We start from the raw sequence: 23,214 nt of genomic DNA, 5'->3' as shown, positions 1-23,214 counted from the left end.
GATAGCCAGTCGAAATGGTGGATGGAGAAAAGAATGCTGCATGGCGTCTCCGATGCGGAACCGATCGAGGAGCACGCACTGATTCAGTCTGCCTAAGTCCAGAACTAGACGCCCGCCACCTGTAGATTTGGTACTACGAACACATTTGAGTAGAAGACTGGACTTAATGCCAGCTGATTTGCCTTGTGTATAGCGCCCTTTTCCAGCAAACTGTCTACTTCCTGTCTGATTGCTTCCGCCTTGCGGGAGTCTCCTGGCAGTGCCCCCAATGAGGAAGACACTGACGGGGGAGATGGAGATTTCAGCGATATCTGTAACCGTGTGTCAACACCTGGAAAGTCCAGGGATCGGTCACCCACTGCCTCCAAACCGGGATACATCGGCGCAATCTGTGTGTGACAAGGATATGTGGTCATTTGGGTCGGCAGGAGGGGAGTCGATACCCACGGCGGTGCCCAGACTCAAGGGTAAATTCCTGATTCCGGTTCCGCACGGCAAACCCTGGCTGGCTGATCCCGGGGGAGGGGGGCAATGCGTGTCCTGTCCCAATTGCTCTGCCCCAAAATCGGAGGCTTGGCAAAAACTCTGAACCCTGCACGCAGTCATGGCAAAAATAGCATTTCGGATCCGGGTTCCATGCTGGCAAATTCTTATTATAACCAAAAAAATGAGGAGACAAAACTGGCGGCAAGCCTCTGGTGCTGTCATCATTACATCTATCCATTTCTAAATACATTGGTAAAACATAAAAATGAACACACCATGCATGAGGAAAGCGAAATACAGTTGGAAAATGTGACACACAAAAACTGACAACGTGGTTAAATTGTGTCGCCGGGTTTTATTTTCTTATATTATACACGCAAAAGGGAAAACGACATGGGGGTAAAAATAATAGGAAAAACTTATCCTACCAGCCACAGTGTAACGTGGATTGTGATATAAGGGAAAATCTTGGAGTCATGGGGCTTCCCCTGACCTAGATTTATCTCTCCATTATTGTCAGAATCGCTGATTAATATAGTCATTTTGACTGACGAGAGTCTATGGTGGGTAATTGAACGTAGTGAATTTGCGTGATTTAACATGTGTTGGTGACACATTCTTCTGTGTTCCCGGAACAGTTACATTCTTTGTGATGGTACAATTGTTCATAATGGCGCCGGCGAACATATTCTGAAACTTGTCATTTTCGGTTCTCATTGGTGAGACAGGGTCAAGTTTATTTATATCTTGATCGTGAGGTATTCATGTCCGTTCTTCTCTTTTATGCTGATAAAAAATTAGCCAAGAAGCTCATTCAACTCGACCGGCGGTATGTCTTCGAGACGTCGCAATTCTCTCTTCCACTCGACACAGTTCGGTGGTTTTAACGGTACTTCTGGTGTGTTTTTATAAAACTGCCCACTTCGTCCGGAACTTCATTTTCTGGTGCTGGTCCAAGAATTTCATCAAGTTGGCTCTGTCCTATAGACCGCTGAGATCTTTGTTAATGTATAAAAACAAATTTTTGCATGACATTAAACACTCCTTGCATGATGTAATGTTTTCAAAGCATATTTATTCCTTATTGTGAAGCTATCAAAAGAACAGTCAAATATTGTGAATACAGAATGGCCAATAAATTACAAAATCTCCATTTATATTTTCAATAAATACACCATTGTACTTGATAGTTATACAAAAGAGAATTTCAAGATCTACAGATGTGTACAGATGTCAGGTGCTAACCATTTCCCACAGTGAAAGATATACATGAACCCATCATAAGTTCAATTACAAATCAGGGAGCTCCAGCTCTCACAGTGGACCAACATCATTCATGTGTACTAAAAACAGAAACAATTATCATTTCAAAATATCTCAAACTAAGAAGATAGTGTACACTCTTAGAATAATTCATACATAGCTGTCAGTTGATTAGAGTCTCCCTGATGAACTATAAAACCATGCTGCTCTGGTACAAGTTATGGCAACACTGTGCATGCATTTTACATATCCCAATGATGACAAAAAAACAATACAGTGCCTCCCACCACCAGAATCAAGGGCTTGCAATAACAATTTACAAATTAGTTCCATGAGTTGTTGAATGAAGGACTGGTTGCTGTGAACCTAAAGTATGATCGCTAACCATGAGAAAAGTTAATTTACAGTAAAGTATTTATTTATCACTGTTGGAAAGAACATGGTAAATATCATTTAAACTTGACTCTACACACTGAACGAATTCAGCTGCATTAGGTGATGATGGATATGAAGTTACAGTAACACCAACTCTATCATCGCCAGCTTGGTATCCAACTCCTAAGCCATCAGGTACAACTGGTGCAAATCCGCCTATTAGTATAGATGGAGTAGTCACAGTACTTGTTGAAAGTATGATATGATTGATTGCTTTATATGCCTCATCGTTGAACATAGCTGATTGTTGTCCACATTGGTTTGCTAAAACTCTCAATGCAAACAAATGACGGTCCCATCCTTGGCCTGAAAGCAATAAATATATTATCGTTTAGTGAGTATGTCACATTCATAAAAATGTTACCAATATTATTACTTAATTATAACAATGCATACAAAATGATGATTCAGTATGAGTGTCAATGTTTTGATCATCAATCATTTCTTTACAACTTGTATAGATTACTTTTAAACTGCATCTTTTTAAGATGATGATCAGATTTCTGAATGCAAATTACACTCTATAGTGATTGCATCTGACCGAAGTGCTCCACAAAATTTTATTTTTCTACTGTACATGTGTACACAAAAAACAGATGTGAACATAATATAAGCATGCTTTCAAGGCAGACAATGGTGTAAATTCATTTCCATATTTTGGCTGTTTCGTAATAGTTACTGGTTGCACACTCGTATCATATTCTAGAGAAGGCACCTCCTTTTTCCATGTATTATAGCAATAGACGTTGGTAAATCTTAAATAAATAAATATTGCCAGGGTAGTAATCACAATGCTCCAAATTGCCATATGCATTATTTTTAGATATATGTTGACAGACTCACCCATAGCTGCATCTTTGGTCAGTTCATTATGTTTCTTGGAACAAGCAGTCAACAATTGTCTTTTGTCTTCAATGCCGACCCCAGGTTTATTGAAGGCTTCACAGCAAGCTTTGGTTTCTATTGTTGCTGATCTCAGAGTTTCTGTACGTCCATGTTTAAATGCAGCTGTACTACATGATTCATATGTGGCAACAGTTTTTCCTCCACTCATTCTGTAGTAACCCATCTAATAAAGACACATAATGTGCAATCAATATAAGCAATGATTTGTATACTCTTGTCGTCATCAGCAATATTACGGTTACTACAAGAACGGTTAGGAAACTCTATTGTTAGATATGCTGAATATCCATTGACTTCACTTTGATGCATGTTCTACCACTATGACGTAATCACTATGCTATCTCCATTCGTTTTCCATGTGTTTCCACTAAATTGAAGAAATAGAGCTCATTAAGCCGAAAGATCGACATAGAAGTATCACCGACTTCTGTGAGAATGTTGTGTGATACTCAGGGTTTCATTGTTCTCTAAAAAAATTAAAATACTGATAGTTTGTTTATTATATATTATATACTAACTATATACAAGGCAGAATTTGTGATGTTGAAAAAACTTGTCAACAAATATGCCCTAAGTTGAATTGATGGGTGGCCAATCAGGCACAATCTTGTGTGTAGCTTCGCAATGACTCAAAAACAGAGACAAGCGTTCACATGAGTTGTCAAAAAACCAACCCAGTTTTTGTCACTAGTGCATAATTAATAGAAATAAGGTAACTTGAAACTAGCCTGATATATTGCAATCGATAAGAGTGAACAACACAACTTATAAAGTATCGGTATATTCTAACCTGGAAAGAAAGTTGCATCATAGCATCTGGACTTATTTTGTATTTCTTGAAGACTTCTTTGTTGAGATTTACATTTTCATGCAGATTAATTCCCAAGGTTTGGGTGGTCTTATTATAGATGTCTTGTGCTTCATTGATTCCATGCTGAATTGCAGGAGTCAACTTCCAGTCCAACTGGGTGAAAACCAAAATAAGCATGAATTTAATTTACCTAAACACCTGAGGTAGGTGATAACACAACTATCTAATCCTACCAGTCAGTGTTTCTAGCTGGAGAAACTTAAGACACATGACAAGTCTTATTATGAACATCACCACCATAATTTGCTCATCAAGCACATCATAAATCATGTTGGAAACTGAATTTGTGTTTTTGTGCTTTGAAAATAGTGATAATGAGTGTGAGACCAGCTACATCATTGACTGACTGTTTAAATCACACTCGAAAATAATGCATTCCATCTCCCAAGATCTGATTGACAACATTGTTTCAATGTTGATTTTGCTAGGCATACAGCAAACAACAGACATACATGACAAAGCTCATACTGAATAAGAACAGATAAAAGAAATGCAGTTTTGTATGTACTTTGCTTATATGTCACATCACATCAAAATCACAAAATTACTTTACCATACCTTTCTCACATACTCTGAAGAGTTAACATCAGCAGGTGTAGAACCAGGTTCCACAGCTGGTCTCTTCTTGCTATCCTCAAATGTTTCATTCATGAACCTGATAACAGCAACACCATCTCCCCAGGAATGTTCAAAGTTGACAGAGGCGATCCCATCTTTACATATAATGAGTTGAAAGCATTTGTCAAACCACCTGAATAAGAATTAATAGACAATTATGCAAATTTTAGTTAACTCATTTGAAAATCAGAGTTTCCTAATACTTCTTGACAACATTAAGTGCTATAAGTTTTCTTCATACATCTCCTAAAACAATGTGAGAATTTTGGGACTTGTCAACAACAGCATCCATACTAGTAGTCAAACGTCTGAACAAAATCAAGAATTTGTGAACACATACAAAAAATAAAACCAAAGTCAAAGAAATCAGTTGATTATTAGTACTATAACACATTTATCATGACACAAACCCACTCCATTGATGTTTTGGTATGAATTTATACATATAAGTACTTGATGTATTTCATTGAAAGGACATAGAAATTTGTTTTTAAAAATAAAAAATGTCAGCAAATATCTGTATTTTTAATGAACCAGGCAAAAGTCTGTAACTATAAAATTAATCATCTATTGTAAGCCGAATATCACCAGCTTATATTCAGTATGAATATTACACCAATAAGTATACATATTGCAATTTAGAATTGTGACAAAAAGTGATGTTAAAAGTATAATATGTTTGCTATCCTGAGTGATTCTATAGATAAACACAGTTACTGAATAGCCATGAAAGTTTGACAATTAGTAAGGACTTTTATTCAACTTGATATTTTAGTCTTAAACAAGTTTTTGACAAAACAATTACATGCATTAGTATAACATTATTGTGGATATCAGTAAATAAATAATAAGTATTTGAAATTTTTGGTTTGTGGTGGAACACTGTTTACAAATGTCAATATCAATATGCAATATCAGACCAGCTCAAGTTTGGTAGGCCCAAGAGCTTAGGAATTTCATTGGTCTTCTGACCTGAAGGTTATTTATGTGTCATTACAGATGTAACAAACATCAATGTACCATGTTTGCTATGGGAGCCATTACAGATGAAACAAACATCAATGTACAATGTTTCCTATGGGAGCCATTACAGATGAAACAAACATCAATGTTCAATGTTTGCTATGGGAGCCATTACAGATGAAGCAAACATCAATGTACAGTGTTTGCTATGGGAGCCATTACAGATGTAACAAACATCAATGTACCATGTTTGCTATGGGAGCCATTACAGATGAAACAAACATCAATGTACAATGTTTGCTATGGGAGCCATTACAGATGAAACAAACATCAATGTACAATGTTTGCTATGGGAGCCATTACAAATGAAACAAACATCAATGTACAGTGTTTGCTATGGGAGCCATCACAGATGAAACAAACATCAATGTACCATGTTTGCTATGGGAGCCATTACAGATGAAACAAACATCAATGTACCATGTTTGCTATGGGAGCCATTACAGATGAAACAAACATCAATGTACCATGTTTGCTATGGGAGCCATTACAGATGAAACAAACATCAATGTACCATGTTTGCTATGGGAGCCATTACAGATGTAACAAACATCAATGTACCATGTTTGCTATGGGAGCCATTACAGATGAAACAAACATCAATGTACAGTGTTTGCTATGGGAGCCATTACAGATGAAACAAACATCAATGTACAATGTTTGCTATGGGAGCCATTACAAATGAAACAAACATCAATGTACAGTGTTTGCTATGGGAGCCATCACAGATGAAACAAACATCAATGTACAATGTTTCCTATGGGAGCCATTACAGATGAAACAAACATCAATGTTCAATGTTTGCTATGGGAGCCATTACAGATGAAGCAAACATCAATGTACAATGTTTGCTATGGGAGCCATTACAGATGAAACAAACATCAATGTTCAATGTTTCCTATGGGAGCCATTACAGATGAAACAAACATCAATGTATACAATGTTTCCTATGGGAGCCATTACAGATGAAACAAACATCAATGTACAATGTTTGCTATGGGAGCCATTACAGATGAAACAAACATCAATGTTCAATGTTTCCTATGGGAGCCATTACAGATGAAACAAACATCAATGTATACAATGTTTGCTATGGGAGACATTACAGATGAAACACACAACAATGTACAATGTTATTATATTTTACCTGTTAGCAGAATCTCCATATAAAAGTAGTCTTGTGAGTGAAAAGGGATCTTCACCAGGTTTATCATCTTCTAAACATAGTGCAAACACAGCAGAATCTATCAATTTCAATGTCTCTTTATTTCCACATTCTTCTAATTGTGCTCTATAGGATGCCCATGTATTGCGTTCTTGAGATGTTAATGCAGCTACAGGATGTTGAGGTACAGGACTTTTGTCTGAGAGGATAAACTCTAAATGTGCTTGGATTTCACTTGCAGCTACTATACCACCTGTAACAGTTAAGTATACATCAGACAAAGCATATATTCTTAATAATGATATAACAAAATTACTAATGCAAATTATCCAATGACTCTGTCATGGTATTCATTGTGTTAGTTGAGACTTTTCATAGTTTTTCTGGTAAGTGGCTTGTTATATCATTCAAAAGTATTCAAAAATAAGCTTGGCAAATAAAATACAATTATAACACACTCACGTTCTGAAGGCCTCCATGTCGCTTGATTCATTTAGACTACAAGTTTTAGGTCAAAACAATTTTATTATGACTGAGCATCATATATGGAAGACGCCACATGCAAAGCAGGATGCGTTTATGTGTTTTTAAATCACTTCTCGGTCCCATGCATTGATGTCCATACATCTTTCTCTCATTGATTTGATCATGTCAGTATTTTACATTTGTAATATGTTTGTTGTCTTCTAGGACCATTAATCTCAGATAGTGTGTATGATGTTACATACATACTACAATAAATAATCAGTTATATTAATTGTTGATGTGATTTGAAGAAAGACAGGTAGAATAAACATACCAAATGTGATAACATACAAACACTTGACTTACCTTCTTTAGTAAGCACATCGAAAGTATAAAACTGTCCATTTCTGATAACCACGATATGTCTGGCATTAACATCAGTATAAAGCTCATCTTTGTTTTGTTTAGGTATTCTTGTAGAGTTAAATAGATTACTATATTGACTCATATCTAATGGAAATGCTTTATACAGGTAGGCTACATACCATGATAATGAACTTGGTACCCATCTAGTAAATAGAATATAAAGAGATAATAAAATTAGCTATCAACTTAAGATGCTACTAATTCAAGAATAGAGAAGGGTTTGTCTAACTTTAATTACTAATCATCTTGTAATTTTTAATCAGTGTTGAAATGGATATGCATAAAACGAGTGGCAGATAAGGTTCTGGCAAACATGTATGCAGTATTTCTAAGCTATCCATGCATGCCAGAGATTAGTTCAGAAATAGTTGAAATGCTTGATCATGGTGTATTTTTACCACTACTGCTATCTTGAATTAGTACTTGAACAAAGGCATATGCATGTGTGACATATAATGTGTGTACATCAGACAATGAAAGTAAATTACATGCAACATGTATGTTCCAAATTTAACAGAATCCATGTCCAGGATCCAGTTTTAGAATCGCAGAAATGATTGATTTTGGGGCATTATTAGCACTAAAATGGCTGCCATTTAACCATATTGATTCTGATTAGGAAATAAATGTATATGTACGACATGGTGTATCATGTATCCAAGATATTTGACCTTGTTCAGGCATGTCTCAGATATAGGTGTGGATTGATGGACACAAAGATGGACGGACAAAGGTTGATCTATGACTATAATTTATAAGTTTTCATTTTTGGACTTTTTTGCAGAAGATTAATATATCTTTTTTTCAGAAACCAATTTTAGGTATAGAGTTAACAAAAATCTGAAGAATCCAACAAAACCACTCATATTGCCAAATTAGAGTAGAAATCACAAACTATACACTATTTATAGTCACAGAAGTGAAAATTCTACCGGAACTTTGCAAAACATTTAAATAATCATGCAGGATAAAATTTTAGAATACATGTACCTAACTATATTCTTGAATCTCTGAGTATCACTCTTAGCTGGGTTAAGATGATAAATTTCTGGAGATAATATATTAGACCTCATAGTTTTCAAAAATCTCATCGCTGACACTATCATGTTAGTTGAACGGATCACCTGAAAATACAGCACAGTCTGAGTTTTAAACTGAGTTTTAAAATTGTTATATATTCTCAGAATATGGGAGCTCATGGGAGTAAAGCCCATATTAAATATAAGATGAATACATTTATGTCAAAATACTATTGATAGTGTAAGTGCTTTAAGAAGAATATTCATATTCACAAATACGAGACTCACATGACTATTGCAATGATGGGAGGCCAATATTGGAGCAGTTACACTGCATTTCTCATGTGTAAAGTGTGATCTTATCAATTTTATACTATTCAAAATGACTGTAGGATGCAGATACATGTACAAAGTAGTTGACAAACCATGGAACTGCTTGCCTTTATGTACTTCTTCTACAGAAGTTTGAATAAGATCTTGAACAAAGTTTGAATAAGATCTATTTGAGATGTCTGGAGGATACTTATAGATAGATGCCCAGCAGTCTATTCCCACTTTGCTTTTTTTAAAAACTGAAGATGAATACATCATTTTAAGTGATAAATGCTAGATATGGTGTTCTTAGTGAAGAAGTATGTTTTTGGAGATTAAAGAAAAGAATTGCAAACTAACCTGATGATTATATTCTGGTCTTTCATCCAACTTGAAACATATAAATGGATTATAGTTAAGTACAAGAGGATCTCTAGCTTCTAAATACATATTAAACCAATGACCTGAAAGATACAAATATGCAAAACATAAGTACACCACTCTTTTTGCTCCGGTTCCCGCTTTTTGGTCAATCATTTTTTGGTTGAAGTCTACCAGGTAATTTCTGGTTTATTTTTGGTAGTGCAAACCGGAAGTAATGCTCACCTGCTTATTCACTCACTTGCCCAACCTTCATTGACATTTAAACCACTAATACTGTGGTCTGCATTTTACATTGATTTCATTCATGTAGTTATGTCTTTCTGAATTTGAGGGGACAAGGCATAGTCTGTTTGAAGCTCTGTTTACAATCATACCTGTAGTTATATGCATGCATTCTGACCCTTAGATTTGACTGAGATGGAATATTTTATTTTCAGCAAATTTGGTTGAACATACTGCTTTAAAAATCTACTTATCAGTATGATTGTCTGATTTGTAAAGTGTAATTATGTGTAATAATAATAATAATTATCTTTATTGCGTTCGTATCCCTATTAGCATTTTGACTAAAATGCAATACAGATGTAAATAAAGACAAACAGACAATTAAAGTGAGAATAAAATATACACAGAAAAATAAATAAAAACAACTAGCAAATAAAAGTAGAAAAAAAAAATAATGGTAAAGTAAATTGGATTGTTTTCCACATTTGTGTTGGTGAATGTTTAGATTACTATTGCATGTACATGACCTTATCTTGAGATAGCTGACTATAATGTTTTCAACTTTTTCTCTCTTGTTTTGAAACAGTTCTCAATGTATTTTGCTATTTGTATTATTGTTTTCTCATCTTTATTATTTAAAATATATTTTAATTTTTCTTTATTGTTTGCTAAGTGTTGGGGTGATAACAGCTGATAAAGTTTTTTTGTTTCTCGCGTGTAGAGATCACATGTTAAAAGAAAATGTTCTTCGTCCTCTATGGCGTTATTTTCACAACATAGACATTTTCTGTCAGATATATCTGTGTTGTTATATTTCCCAGTCTCTATTTGTAGTCTGTGAGCACTAATCCTCAATTTTGTCATTGATGACCTGTGATGAGTATTTTTGACTACGTGTAAGCAGTTTTCAAAGCCAAAATCTGTTTTCAGTTCTCTGTAAGTGCGCAATTTATTTTTGTGATTTTTCCTTTTGTTATCATTGTCTAAAATCTGTTTACAATTTTTTTTCAAACTTAGTTTTTAGTTTTTCTGATATTATTTTATCTATATTTACATTGTTCGCATTTTGCTTTTTTTCTTCCTGCCACAAATGGTCCATATCTATAAGTTTTAACCTGGAAACCCAGTTGTAGGTGCCAGAGTTGTCTAGTTCTAAGCCGAGACTGTATGCTTCATATACCAGCGAATTTTCAGGCATTTTTTTTATTCAAGACCAGTATTTGATCATCTGTTTTATCCCTGTTGTAATTAATGGATACCTTCCTAATTCTAAAAGACATGCCACATATGATTACCATGTCCCGGATTTTTTGTTTGGAATATTGATCAATGTTGGTTTCCCAATAATGAATTCAAGAAAGTACTGACATCTGTCACTTAACAGTATCAGCTTAGACAGAAAAAAACTGACAAAGGCAAGATGGTGGACGAAGCAAGATCACCAACTATTGAAGAAAAGTTAGCCTTTTTTTGTGAAAAGGTGAATACTCTAATTTCTATGTCAACAAAACTAAAAGAAGTTCAGAAGTCTGTGGATTATATGAATTCATTCCTTGAAGACTACAGAAAACATATGGCAGATCTCCAAAGTGAAAATAAGGCATTGCGTGGGAAACTGGTGTCAACAGAGGACAAATTGAAAGTGGTACAAAGTGAGCACAGATGATATTATAATCAAAGTTGCTGATTTAGTCAGTGTAAAAGTATCTGAGACCAACATCGATATTAGCCACCGATTACCACAAAAACACGACCAGTCATCTAGTATTATTGTCTGTAGAAGTGTCATAAATAAAATATACAGGGCAAAGAAGAATTTATACAGCAAAACAACATTGGACTTAAGCATTCCAGAACTACGTCGATCAAATAACAGAATTTAACTATTCTAAGAAGCCACTAGCAAATGCAAATTGGCAAAATTACAATATTTGTGGACAGCGAATGCAAAGATTTATGCAAGGAAAGAAAATGGATCTCCTGCAGTGAAAAACAACTCCTTACAAGATGTACAGCGTAATGCTTAGTTTGTTTTTGTTTTTTTAAGGTAACCATCTCTATTTTATACCCCCTGCATAGTTATGAACATTGACTCACCATCCCCACTCCAATATCACTGCAGTTCTTACTCATGCAATGAATCCTAAAATAGACCACCTGATTTTAAGCTCATTCCTACATTTAAATATTAGATCTATTTCCAAAAATTTCAATGACTTTAAATATTTTAAAGCATAACTTCCTTTTCATAGGCCTCAGTGAAACTTGTTTAAACTCAAGCTAATTCAAACTTGTGTCTTTATAATATACCAAGCTATAATCTAATCACTTGTAACAGAGAGAGCTCACAAGGTGGAGGAGTTGCACTATAAATTCACAGCTTTTTTAAGCGCATTAATGCATGCACTGTGAATCAATTTTTGTTGAAACTAAAAACAGCAATAGCAAACTCATCATTGGTGTTAATTACCATATCATGAATATCTTGACAGTCTAGAGGCATGTCTTAACCAGCTAGCTGTCCACTAATGGTAAACATTGTATAATCCCTGGTGAAGTGAACATTGATATTTCAGTTAAACCGACATGTGGACTATAAATGGAACGCTAAACAATGGAGATTAGTTTGTTACGCGTCCTGCTGCTGTACACAGCTCGGGTAATTGTTCAGTAAATTGCTTTTTTCGGTGTACTTCCGGTCACTATGTCGTACTAAAAATGGATAGGTGTGACTATGAATAGTCATGTGACGTTACGATTGTGATCCCAAATAGCGTGTACGTTTAGATTTCCATCAAGTAATGACAGAAATGACCATGGATCAACCAACGCATTACTAAATGGACAACTGTCAATCAAAGTCACATGACACAGTCAACATACCCCATGATGAGCTGGCTAACTTATCCAAACATTTAGTTAGTTTATAATCCAAATCTGCTTATCTATGTAGTGGATTCAGTGAAAACAAAGGAGTCTCAGTCAGAACAAGACTCCGAGAGCAAGAAAATACATTTATTTCCACAGCTTTGAAACACTGGAAATATTCACGTGTCCGAAATATCTGCTGTTCTTTTCTGCGGTCATTTTGCTTTTCCATTCAGTGTTACGTTTATTTGTGTTGAAAATGTTCGATTAAAATCTGTTGTGAACCAAAATGAAGGCTAGTTTACAGTGGTGAGTACTGGGTTCCGGCCGATCGACAACCGGCTAGTGTCCCCCTAGTGTCACGTTACGGTAATATACTTTTTGGTAGATTTACGGCGGGTCTGCGCTGTGTCAGTATCACTGTCATATGCTCATTGAATTCAAATATGAACGACATGATTTTTGTTTCTATTACTCGTCATATAAGTCTGTCTGTATGTTTGTACGTGTGCCAGACAAAATGATGGCAAGATATTTTGATGAATTCAGTTATTTGAATCCATAATAAATTATCATGAATCATATTATTTATTTGATATTAGTCTACACCGTATTGTAATATTTGTGACTATGAATATACTAGCCATGGACTCGGTGGTGGTGCTGGTATATGGTTCGATATATTTTCATGTTTATTGACTAGCTAATAATGCATGGCCCGGGCCCCTATTTGAACGAAATGCTGATCACCTCGCTGGCAAACAATTCGATAAAAGGTTGTGAGTACCATGATTTTATTCTCAAGTGCGATATGATAAAATCCTCTGGAGAATCCCTCTTTGGAGTCGTCACAGTCCCTCTATCATAGAGGGACTGTGGAGTCATGGATTATTTGAAAACAGCATTTTAACATTGTATTATATTCATGAGAGTGTCTGCATAAACCTTTGCCTATAGCATTCTGGTGTAAAAACAAATGTTTCAACTGTATGACTCTTTACCGTGGATATCATAACATGTAGTGAAAATATACATTTCAACTTTTATTTTGGCGCATAACCCGTGGTTTTGTTTGTTTCCCCCAAGGCAAGCCGTTTTTAGTCTTGTTGACTTCCTGTCTGACATATACTTGTGATTGCATTGAAATGCGTTTCCGTGTCAATTTGTGTGCATTACGTAATGAGGCATTTTGACACCCATGTTGAAAACAAATCTGACTAAGTGACATTCGGATAAAAAATAAATCCAGCAAAAGTCCAATCGATTGAGTTGGCAGTTAGTTACGACAGACTGCCCCTTGAATGCATTCTTTTTTCAAATACATTTCAGAACATGGATATATTTAACATCGGTGAGAATGTTTTAAAAGAAAATAATAAGCGTGTTAGAAAAAATTTAAAAAATAATAACTTTTTTCCACGGCGTGGCACAGTTTACTGCAAACTGCACTTAGATTTGCTTTATAATTACAAAAATGTCATCACTCATACATGATTTTATTATAACTCGTTCATACAAGTACGGTAGGCTCTTTTATACTGCTAAAAATGAGTCGTGCAGCCGAGAAAAAGCTTGCACACAGTTCATAACTTATCCACAGACAGTCAAAATAATAATGGGTGATGTATGGGTCTCACAGTCGCGCGTATCCCAAATTGTTCGGGATCACTTGATGATATTTACTTACGCTTTAGAAAAAATATTAGTTACTTGTTGGGCGTACATAATTATCATCAAGAGACTATATAACCCATACACAATTTGGGATACGCGTGACTGTGCTATTACACTCAGTATACAAAATAAAAAAAATAAGAAAGATACCAACTTCGACATACTACAGGCACGTCACAAATTATCCAATTTTCATTCTCGATTAATCCGTTCCGGGACTCCACTGTACTATAAACAAACAACGGAAGTCATAATATTCTTATATCGATCGCTATTTTATTTGTGAACAAATTACAAACATCGATATTCTGTCAAACTTTGAAAATGACGTCCGCTATCGGTTTTGCCAATTCTTGCTATCATATGAGATATATTACGAATATTTCTATTGTCTGAAATTTGCGGTTGCGCCAACTTTAGATGAACACACAAGATGTCAGCAAGGGCATTATTCGTGTTTATCGTCGTGATCGATTTATTACCATTTCCACGTTTTACTGACTACCGTGACCCCGATCCGGACTATATATGATCGTAGGTATTTGTGTTTTTCGATTTGGGCCATTTCCCCTTTGGTTCTAAACGCCATTTTGTCCGTTTGTCACTTTACCATGTATTGTTTGAAAGCAGTTTATTCATGTCAATGTGGCAATGAGAGTGATGATTTATTGCGAATTCCCTCACAAAAGGTTTTCAACTTGTAGTTTTGACGCAGTTCATGTAATAAATATGCCTGAATACAAATCTCCATGCTCCATTTTTTAAATATTTGTTATCGTGTTTGAATGTGTACTGCGTCTTCTGTGGTGAAAAACAACAATGATACAATGTAAGCCTGTAGCTTATTCAGCTGTGTGTACGTCTCTCGTCAGCACTGATTGTGAATTTATATGCGTGTCATCCCCACAGAAATCACACCATGTCAATTATTATACTTATTTCTTGACAACATCAACCACGAACACAGTTGTTATCATGCCGACATGTAAAATTGAGTATGAGCGAATTTTCGTTCTATTCACCGGCAAGTAAGTCGATGATTTTTGAGAGAGTTTATGTTCTATTTCGGTCATTCTTTTGTTTTCGTCTATGCCAGAAAATAAACAACGACGGAAGCATACATTCGGACTTGAGGACTCGTTGAAATACGAATTTAAATACAGTTTAATCTGCTTTCTGGCCTGAGAAACGCATGATATTTCATAGATATCGTACACTACAATGTAACTAAATTTATGGCTTGATTGCTCCGGGCGATTTCTGTAACATGCGAATATAACCCGGAACCACGGTCACTAAAAAAGACCGTGCCCGAACTATACGTCTTCAATGTAATCACGGTGACTAAACCGTGATGTAATGGATCTCAGTTTGCTATGTTTGTAAATATACCCAAAGGATTACGATGTTCTGTAAACACACACTGTGCTGATAACGAGAAATTAATTAACACTAGACATTATGCATAGCCACTCCCCAATAAACATGGATTATCTTGCGGCCCGGCCGCAAGACATGGGCCTTTAACTTTACTTCTGCTACTTATTATCTTAACCTCCTCACTACATATAACCACGGTTACTAGAAGAACGGTTAGGAAACTCTATTGTTAGATATGCTAATTAACATTGACTTCACTTTGATGCGTGTCCAACCACTATGACGTTCGTTTTCTATGCAAGTCCACTAAATTGAAGAAATAGAGCTCATTAAGCCGAAAGATCAACGTATAAGCGTCATCAACTTTTGTGTGAATGTTGTGTGATACTCAGGGTTTCATTGTTCCCGAAAAAAAAGAAAATAATGATAAGTTTGTTTTGTTGACAAATTTGCCATCTGTGAATCAAATTTGACCATGGCATTTTGTACACAAAAAACTGTCTGGGAATGTTCTAAAATGTTAGTATTCGTTACTACTTATTGTTTGGTTTTTTAATGTTGGGTTACGAATAACATAACTAGTTTCAATCGTGACTTTAGACAATAGCACTTTTTTTGTTAGCGACGTCAGCCATTTTGTCTGTCTTTGTTTGGTTTGGGAAAAGTGCTGAAAAGTCGAATTATTAAATTAATATTTATAGTTTACATTGTTATCATTTCTGTGAGTTAAATACTAGTTTGATGTAGAAAATGTTCATCGTTTCAGTAGATCTAGTTCTGCTGATGTCCAAACATGGCGATGAAGATTTGTACCCCAAAAAAGAATCTCTGAACGTTTATTTTGTACATTGAATTATAATCTGAGAGTCTTTTATGAGAACTCTATGATAGTTTAAACAATGTTAGTTTCATTTTATCGAAGTCTGCAGACATTTTGGAAAAAAATATTTATTTTAGTAAATATTTAAAATTTGGCTCAGAAGTCCTAACAGGGGACTTCAATGCACGTACCAAACAATTCAATTTTGACAATTTAATATTTGTTTCTACAAATACAGTCAATTCCATCAAAAAATGAGCTTCTCAAGACATCTACGTTAAGAACCAATATGGCAATAAACTTTTAGATCTACCTGGTATGTATTGCCACAGACACTGTCATACTTAATTGAAGATCTTACTGGTAAGTACATGTGTTACCAGAGCTCACTATCAATGTACACAAAACACATTATATGTTAATTAGTACACCACAAAAGTCATTTACCACAGTGGGAACTTTAAGCATTGGGGGGTTACCTGGCATAATATTTTATCAGCATCTAAACTGGAAAACCCATATTGGAAAAATAACAATTTTGTACATAACATAGATTTTTACCTTCACCCCATGCCCCACGATTACTCAGCCCGCCTGGCTACAAACGACAATTATTAAATTCCCAAAACGAATTTCACATCGAAATTCACTAAAATACATAGCAGCAAAACATTGGAACTCTCTCGACACTGAAGTAAAAAATGAAATACACAGATATGGTTTCAAATTCAAATTAATATCCCACCTCCTAGTAAATAATTAGTATTGATTTTCTTTTCATTGATGACGTTATACTTTACCCTGATTTGATTTGATTTAATTTTAAATTAGGCCAGACTATTATTATCCCTCATTTCGCGAACCCGCCGAATGAACAGGAGCCGAAAATGAAATAAAAATAACATTTTATTTCAGCGTAATTTCTCGCGCCCGCCGAATTTATAGGCGCAAACAATTGCTAACAAAATATTATTTTTATTTTCATTTTTTTACCACCGCCGCATTCTAAATCCAAGTTGCATTTTCGTGGAAGTATCATGATCAAAGTACTGAAGTCTCACGCAGATGAGAAACAAGGTTATACATGGAATAAAATTTTGACTTTTAATTGCTTATTTGTAGTGAAAATTCATTCATTCATTCATTCACTTCTTCACTCTCTGTCCAAAGAAGTCAGCATTACCTTTTTCACATTAACATTTTTTCACTTGCAATCATAGTCCTTCCATCAGTGTGTAGTTGAAAATGCTTAATACACATGTACATGTTTCTCTCACTTTTTCCACACACACACTTCCTTTCCATCTCATGATGTACATTAATAGGGAGTATCAGAACAAGTATCATAATCCAAATCATGTTAACAAGAGATTGTATTTCAAGCAGCGTTTACAAAAGATTCAAAGCTGTATTCAGAATTCTATAATTAGTTTTATCTAATTTCTAGAATTACACTCAAACAATAGGTTAATACTCATTGTATCCTCAAACTTCACCATTAAAACCATAATTTACTCATGTGTCAGTGGTTGGTGTTTGAGTGAGTAGTTGCTGTTTTACATGAGTGAGCAGCAGAAAAAAAGCACTAAAAATGCTTTATCCTACCAACTAATTTCAAATCTAAGAAGGAATCAGTATAATCAATGGAGTCCAGTGCCCTTCCCCAGAATTGTGATAACATTAGATTACCTGTAATATAGCTGGTATGTTTGTTCTTTTTATCTATGGCAATCAGTTCATTATTGAGTTCTAGAAGAGAGCATAAAGATATGTACTGCATTATATCACCAAAGAAAATTATGGATACCCTCAAGCATAATATGATGTCATTCAATGAGAGTCTCTGATCTATTTCAATTTTGTTTGTCGGTGAAATCGCTTTTAACTACATCTGACCAAATACCTATATGCAAGTCACATTCAAGCAGCTTTTCTCTGACAGGAATTGACAACAAATTAGAGCTTAGAAAAAGTGGCCTATAACATGAATTTTGATTGGTTGCTGATCCTACGAGGGGTGTTCAATAAGTAATGCCCCTGACCCACTTCCAGTTGTCTGATCTAGATGAAATGATCTAGATGTAATGATTTACATCTCTATGGGTTATGTTGCAAAATACAGCTCTGAACTAATTGTGGTTTCTGATTTACAGGTGAACTGAATCAAGTGTGAAATGGAGCCAGTTGAGTGTCACGTAGTGATCCGTTTTTTGTATTTGAAAGGACGCACACCAAAGGAGACTTTTGATGAAATGAAAGAAACTTATGGTGATGATGCCCCATCATATGACCTTGTAAAACGCTGGCATCGTGAATTCAAACATGGTCGGAAGTCTGTGGAAACAGCTCCCAGACCTGGTCGTCCCTCTTCTGCCATTGATCTGTTCGTCAAGTTGAGCTAGCCATTTTGGATGATCAACGCATTACTGTTCGCCAAATAGCCCAAGAGGTCTAGTACAGGGTCTGTGGAAACTATCATTCACGACCATTTGCATATGCATAAGGTGTCTGCCAGATGGATTTCCGGGTTGCTCACACCTTTCCAGAAGCAAGAATGCGTTGAGTGCTCGAGGATGAATTTGGAGATGTGCCAAGAAGATGAGTCAAAGTTTTTCAAAAGACTGATTACACAGGATGAAACTTTGGTCCATCACTATAATCCAGAGACCAAAGCCCACTCAATGCAGTGGAAGCACTTGGACTCACCACCTCCAAAGAAGGTCATATTCACAGTCTTCTGAGATCAGGACGGAGTACTGATGACAGATTTCCTGGCAAAGGGTACCACAATTACAGGAGCCTATTATGCTTCACTTTTGATGAAACTAAGAGAAGCTATAAAAATCAAGAGGTGGGGCAAGATCAGCAAAGGTATCCTCCTCCTGCAGGACAACACTCCAGTTCACAACTCGCATGTCGCCAGATCAGAGGAACAGGCATGTGGCTATGAAATCCTCCCCCATCCCCCTTACTCTTCTGACCTTGCACCCTCTGACTTTCATCTCTTCCCAGCCATGAAGTTGTTTTTGAAAGGAAAGCGTTTCCCAGATGATACAGCCTTGATTTCTGAAGTTATGATGTGGTTGGAGGACCAACCTGGGGTGTTCTACAAAAACGGTGTCCAGAGCTGCATCAAAAGATGGGAGAAATGCATAACTCTGGGTGGTTCCTATGTATAGAAAGACTAATAACTGTGCCAAGTTTCATTAATCTCCTGCTATGGGAAATGGGTCAGGGGCATTACTTATTGAATGATCCTCGTACATGACCCAAAATCATCTTGCATAGGTATATTTGGGCAGACATAGATATTAGATACAATGTACACCAACTACCAGAATCAAAAGTAACAGCACTTGATGTTTTATCAATGATAGATTAACACATGAATAAACCTCTTCACAACCAGTTCCCTTTTTTCATCACAAATTCACAAAATAGTCCCATTTTGTCTTTTGGCTCCAAAATTGGGGTTCATTTCAAGGAATATTGATTTAATCATAGCAACCCCCCCCCCCTTCTGTATCTACATGTACCAGTATATAAATTCTCACCTTGACCTTGACCATCTAAAAATGCCTTGACAATATTAGTGGTGTTCTCGTAGCTATTGTCATTTAACAAGGGTCTTTGAGATCTCAGATACCTTTCACATGTTACATCTAGTTTGGGTATCGGAAGTCTTGGTAGACTGGCTTGGAAATGCATTGTGGGTACAATACTTTGCTGCAGATATTCATAAGGAAGTGATGAAGAGCTAAAACAAATTAATTTGGCAATTAACATCCTGGTACAATTAGGGTGCGTCTATGTTACAATATCAACTGGGATATACAGTGTATTAAGGTAATTGTGGACATTCAACCTAAAATAAGAGCAAAAAAATGATCATATTTTTTTGTTTTAAGTGTTACATAATTGTTGATTCAGACACAAGTTATAAACTATTGGTTTTCTTTTTAATACAGTGCAAGAGAATTTGTTTGGGGGAAAATCGTCCGAAAACATGGAGCTTTTATCAAGCTTTGTTGTTTTTTTAAGAAATTCCACCATGATAAAGGCACTGTATATGCATATATACAATAAGCAAACTGAACTAAAGTATTTGCTCCATTAGAATTGCATCTTCATTGAAAGCACATGAAAACAGTTGAATTTATTGTTTACTAGATTTATATTACAATATGCATTGTTTTAAATATAGAGACACTTCAAATGTACTACAAAGTGAACAAATACTGTTGTATCTTTCAACATGTCTAATGTGAACTTACCTATAATATTGATTCAGTGTTTCATTTTTGTAACACCTCGGGACCTGAAAATACTAACATTAAATTATAATAATTGTTAATTCAGCAATTAAGGATTAAGCAATATTAATTTTGTTTGATTTTCTCAAAAGTCAGCCATTGAATACATTACATCAAAACTGTTCAACACTGGTTGTAATGTATTTTAATATGTCATAACAGATAAAATTGTATCGATTGATTTCACTAGTCCCAAGCAAAAGATACATGTACCTGATGAAACACAGTTAGTTTTATATTGGATGGAACTAATTTCAATGGATAAGGTTTTAGCAATCTACCAGTTTGTTACAACACCAAAATCTGTTATCGTATGTTTCTAGACAGAGTAGCAGTAGGTAAGATTTCATCAACTGTCATAGAATAATAATAACTTTATTACTCTACCAAAAACCTTCAGAGGGTTTTTGTATGGTAAGGAATATAAATACAAAGAAATACAAAAAACGTACAATACAAAAATGATATAATAAAAAGTAAAATATGGATGCATTGACTGACATAATTGTTGTGTAAATCCACTCGTACACATGCCTCATGAATCATCTCTGTTTTTAAATGTTCTCAAATTTAGTAGTAAGGTGTAATCTTGGTGTATTTTACTATTCACTGGTAGAATGGTTGTTAGTGTCAGACCAACAGCTAATTGGTCATACATTGTACATGGAAATCCTACCTGATCAAAAATTAATTTGCTGTCATGTGTGACATCCAGGAAACACAAATTTAATTTTAGTAGTAAAATTTGGCACTGTTTTTAATATCAGGATTATGAAATTGACACAGATAACAACAATATTTCATAAATAATATATTATATTATATTATATTATATTATATTATATTATATTATATTATATTATATTATATTATATTATATTATATTATATTATATTATATTATATTATATTATATTATATTATATTATATTATATTATATTATATTATATTATATTATATTATATTATATTATATTATATTATATTATATTATATTATATTATATATAATATATATCAATCATTGGTAACGTGGTGAATGTTGTATATGCCCAGAGATTAAAACTAAAACCTTAGGGGGGAAATTATATCACACGTCATTGTATTCAACAGGATCTGGTTGATGTTAGATGCAAGCTACAATTTATATGTAAATATTCAAGTCTTTGGAATAAAATTTAATGAGATGTACATAAATGGCAAGCTATGAATATGGCTGATGGCTATATCACAGTCAATACACAGTGAAATGCAGAAATGTGTACTTTAGTTTATTAACATATTTATAAACAAATTGTAAATACCAACCATCAGCTTTTATTCAAATTCAAATATTTAATAGTGATCTGCTCAAGTACAAGCTCTGATTAGGCGTTTGTTAATTGGATAATGTTGAACTAACTGATTAATATTAATTACAACTAAAGATGATGTAACAGTACAATTTATAACAACAGGTTTTTGTGATGTCAAACTATGTGATATGCATTGTTTATCTGTCCTGTGTTATGTGACACTGTGGAGATATGCATGGAGACTCACATGATATTTGAGTTAAGCTCACTATATGCATATCTGCAGATGCTTTTGTAATTGAGTTTTCAAAGCAAGGAAGGCATCACCTGCACAAATGGCAATAGTATGTCATTGTTCACAAACAAGTGTCTGCCCATTAGCGCATTGTGAAATTCCGTTCGCTTTAAGTATTTTAGAATGTCGTCAGGTTACACTGAGTCCAAGCTAGCGAACTTTGATCATATAGTTGCGTTTTAGTAAGATTGTCAAGATAGAAAATAATTTAGTGACTGATCAGTAAGCAACATCCCTTACGATTGAACCTACGGGCAATATATGTGGTTTAGGAACCAAGCTATTTCATATATGTGGTTTAGGAACCAAGCTATTTCATATATTCATGATATATTTAAGAGAAGAAAAAAAGAACAAGATTTTATAAATAAATGTACCAAAATTAATCGTCAACAATCTTGTCTGGTATGGGCCAGGTATTTCAAAACGCATTCGCAAATTCACACAAGATTAAAAAAAAAAAAAAAAAACTTCTAGAAAGCTAAACAATGTATTATTATGACTGATGTATAAGTTGAGTTTTAAAAAATACGAGAATCCCCTAAACATGAAGCTTTTTCATTTTTTTTTACAATAAATCTCTTAATATTGAACATCGCTTACACGTGGCGTGCAAATTCCATTCCAGGACAGGGCGGCATGTGGAATTGATTTGTTATAGATAAGTCTTGGTAGTCCAGACATCGTGAAATTCCAGTTCTAGATCCAGATACGTGTATGTGTTTTATTTACCGGTCTATCAGCGGGGCGTCAAACGACAACCGCCATCACAGAACATTGACCTCTGTATTTAAACCTCTCAACTCTGTAGCTATTTTGTCAAACAATAATAACAATTTGTTTTAATTTCTGATGTATTTGCCCTTATAATCGCTATACAATATATTCTATACCAAGTAAGCAATAATTGGAAGAGTTCAAATTCTGTACGTTTTCTTGAAAATGTTAATATGCTTGAAATTCTATTTCAGCT

The 23,214-nt window shown here is 34.8% G+C and overlaps 1 protein-coding gene across 2 annotated transcripts; it reads right to left on the bottom strand.

The window, feature by feature from the left end:
* Positions 1-1,541: 1,541 nt before the first annotated feature.
* Positions 1,542-23,022, bottom strand: LOC100367583 (carnitine O-palmitoyltransferase 2, mitochondrial). Of its 2 annotated transcripts, none has more exons than XM_006820264.3 (12): positions 22,845-23,022; positions 20,615-20,667; positions 19,895-20,097; positions 18,030-18,089; positions 9,350-9,453; positions 8,649-8,782; positions 7,599-7,801; positions 6,750-7,020; positions 4,520-4,712; positions 3,881-4,054; positions 3,028-3,253; positions 1,542-2,490 (listed from the first exon to the last, which is right to left on the bottom strand). In XM_006820264.3, exons 1-12 carry the CDS (start codon positions 22,923-22,925, stop codon positions 2,165-2,167), a joined length of 2,028 nt encoding a protein of 675 aa, XP_006820327.2. In that variant the 5' UTR covers positions 22,926-23,022; the 3' UTR covers positions 1,542-2,164. The 2 variants fall into 2 exon arrangements, with proteins under 2 accessions (XP_006820327.2, XP_085353677.1); XM_085497551.1 differs by having other exon boundaries at positions 22,974-23,005.
* Positions 23,023-23,214: the final 192 nt, after the last annotated feature.

This window comes from Saccoglossus kowalevskii, chromosome 3, assembly GCF_978046115.1.
Source record: "Saccoglossus kowalevskii chromosome 3, keSacKowa6.1, whole genome shotgun sequence".
NCBI lineage: Eukaryota > Metazoa > Hemichordata > Enteropneusta > Harrimaniidae > Saccoglossus > Saccoglossus kowalevskii.
This window is presented reverse-complemented; position numbering and strand designations above follow the sequence as displayed.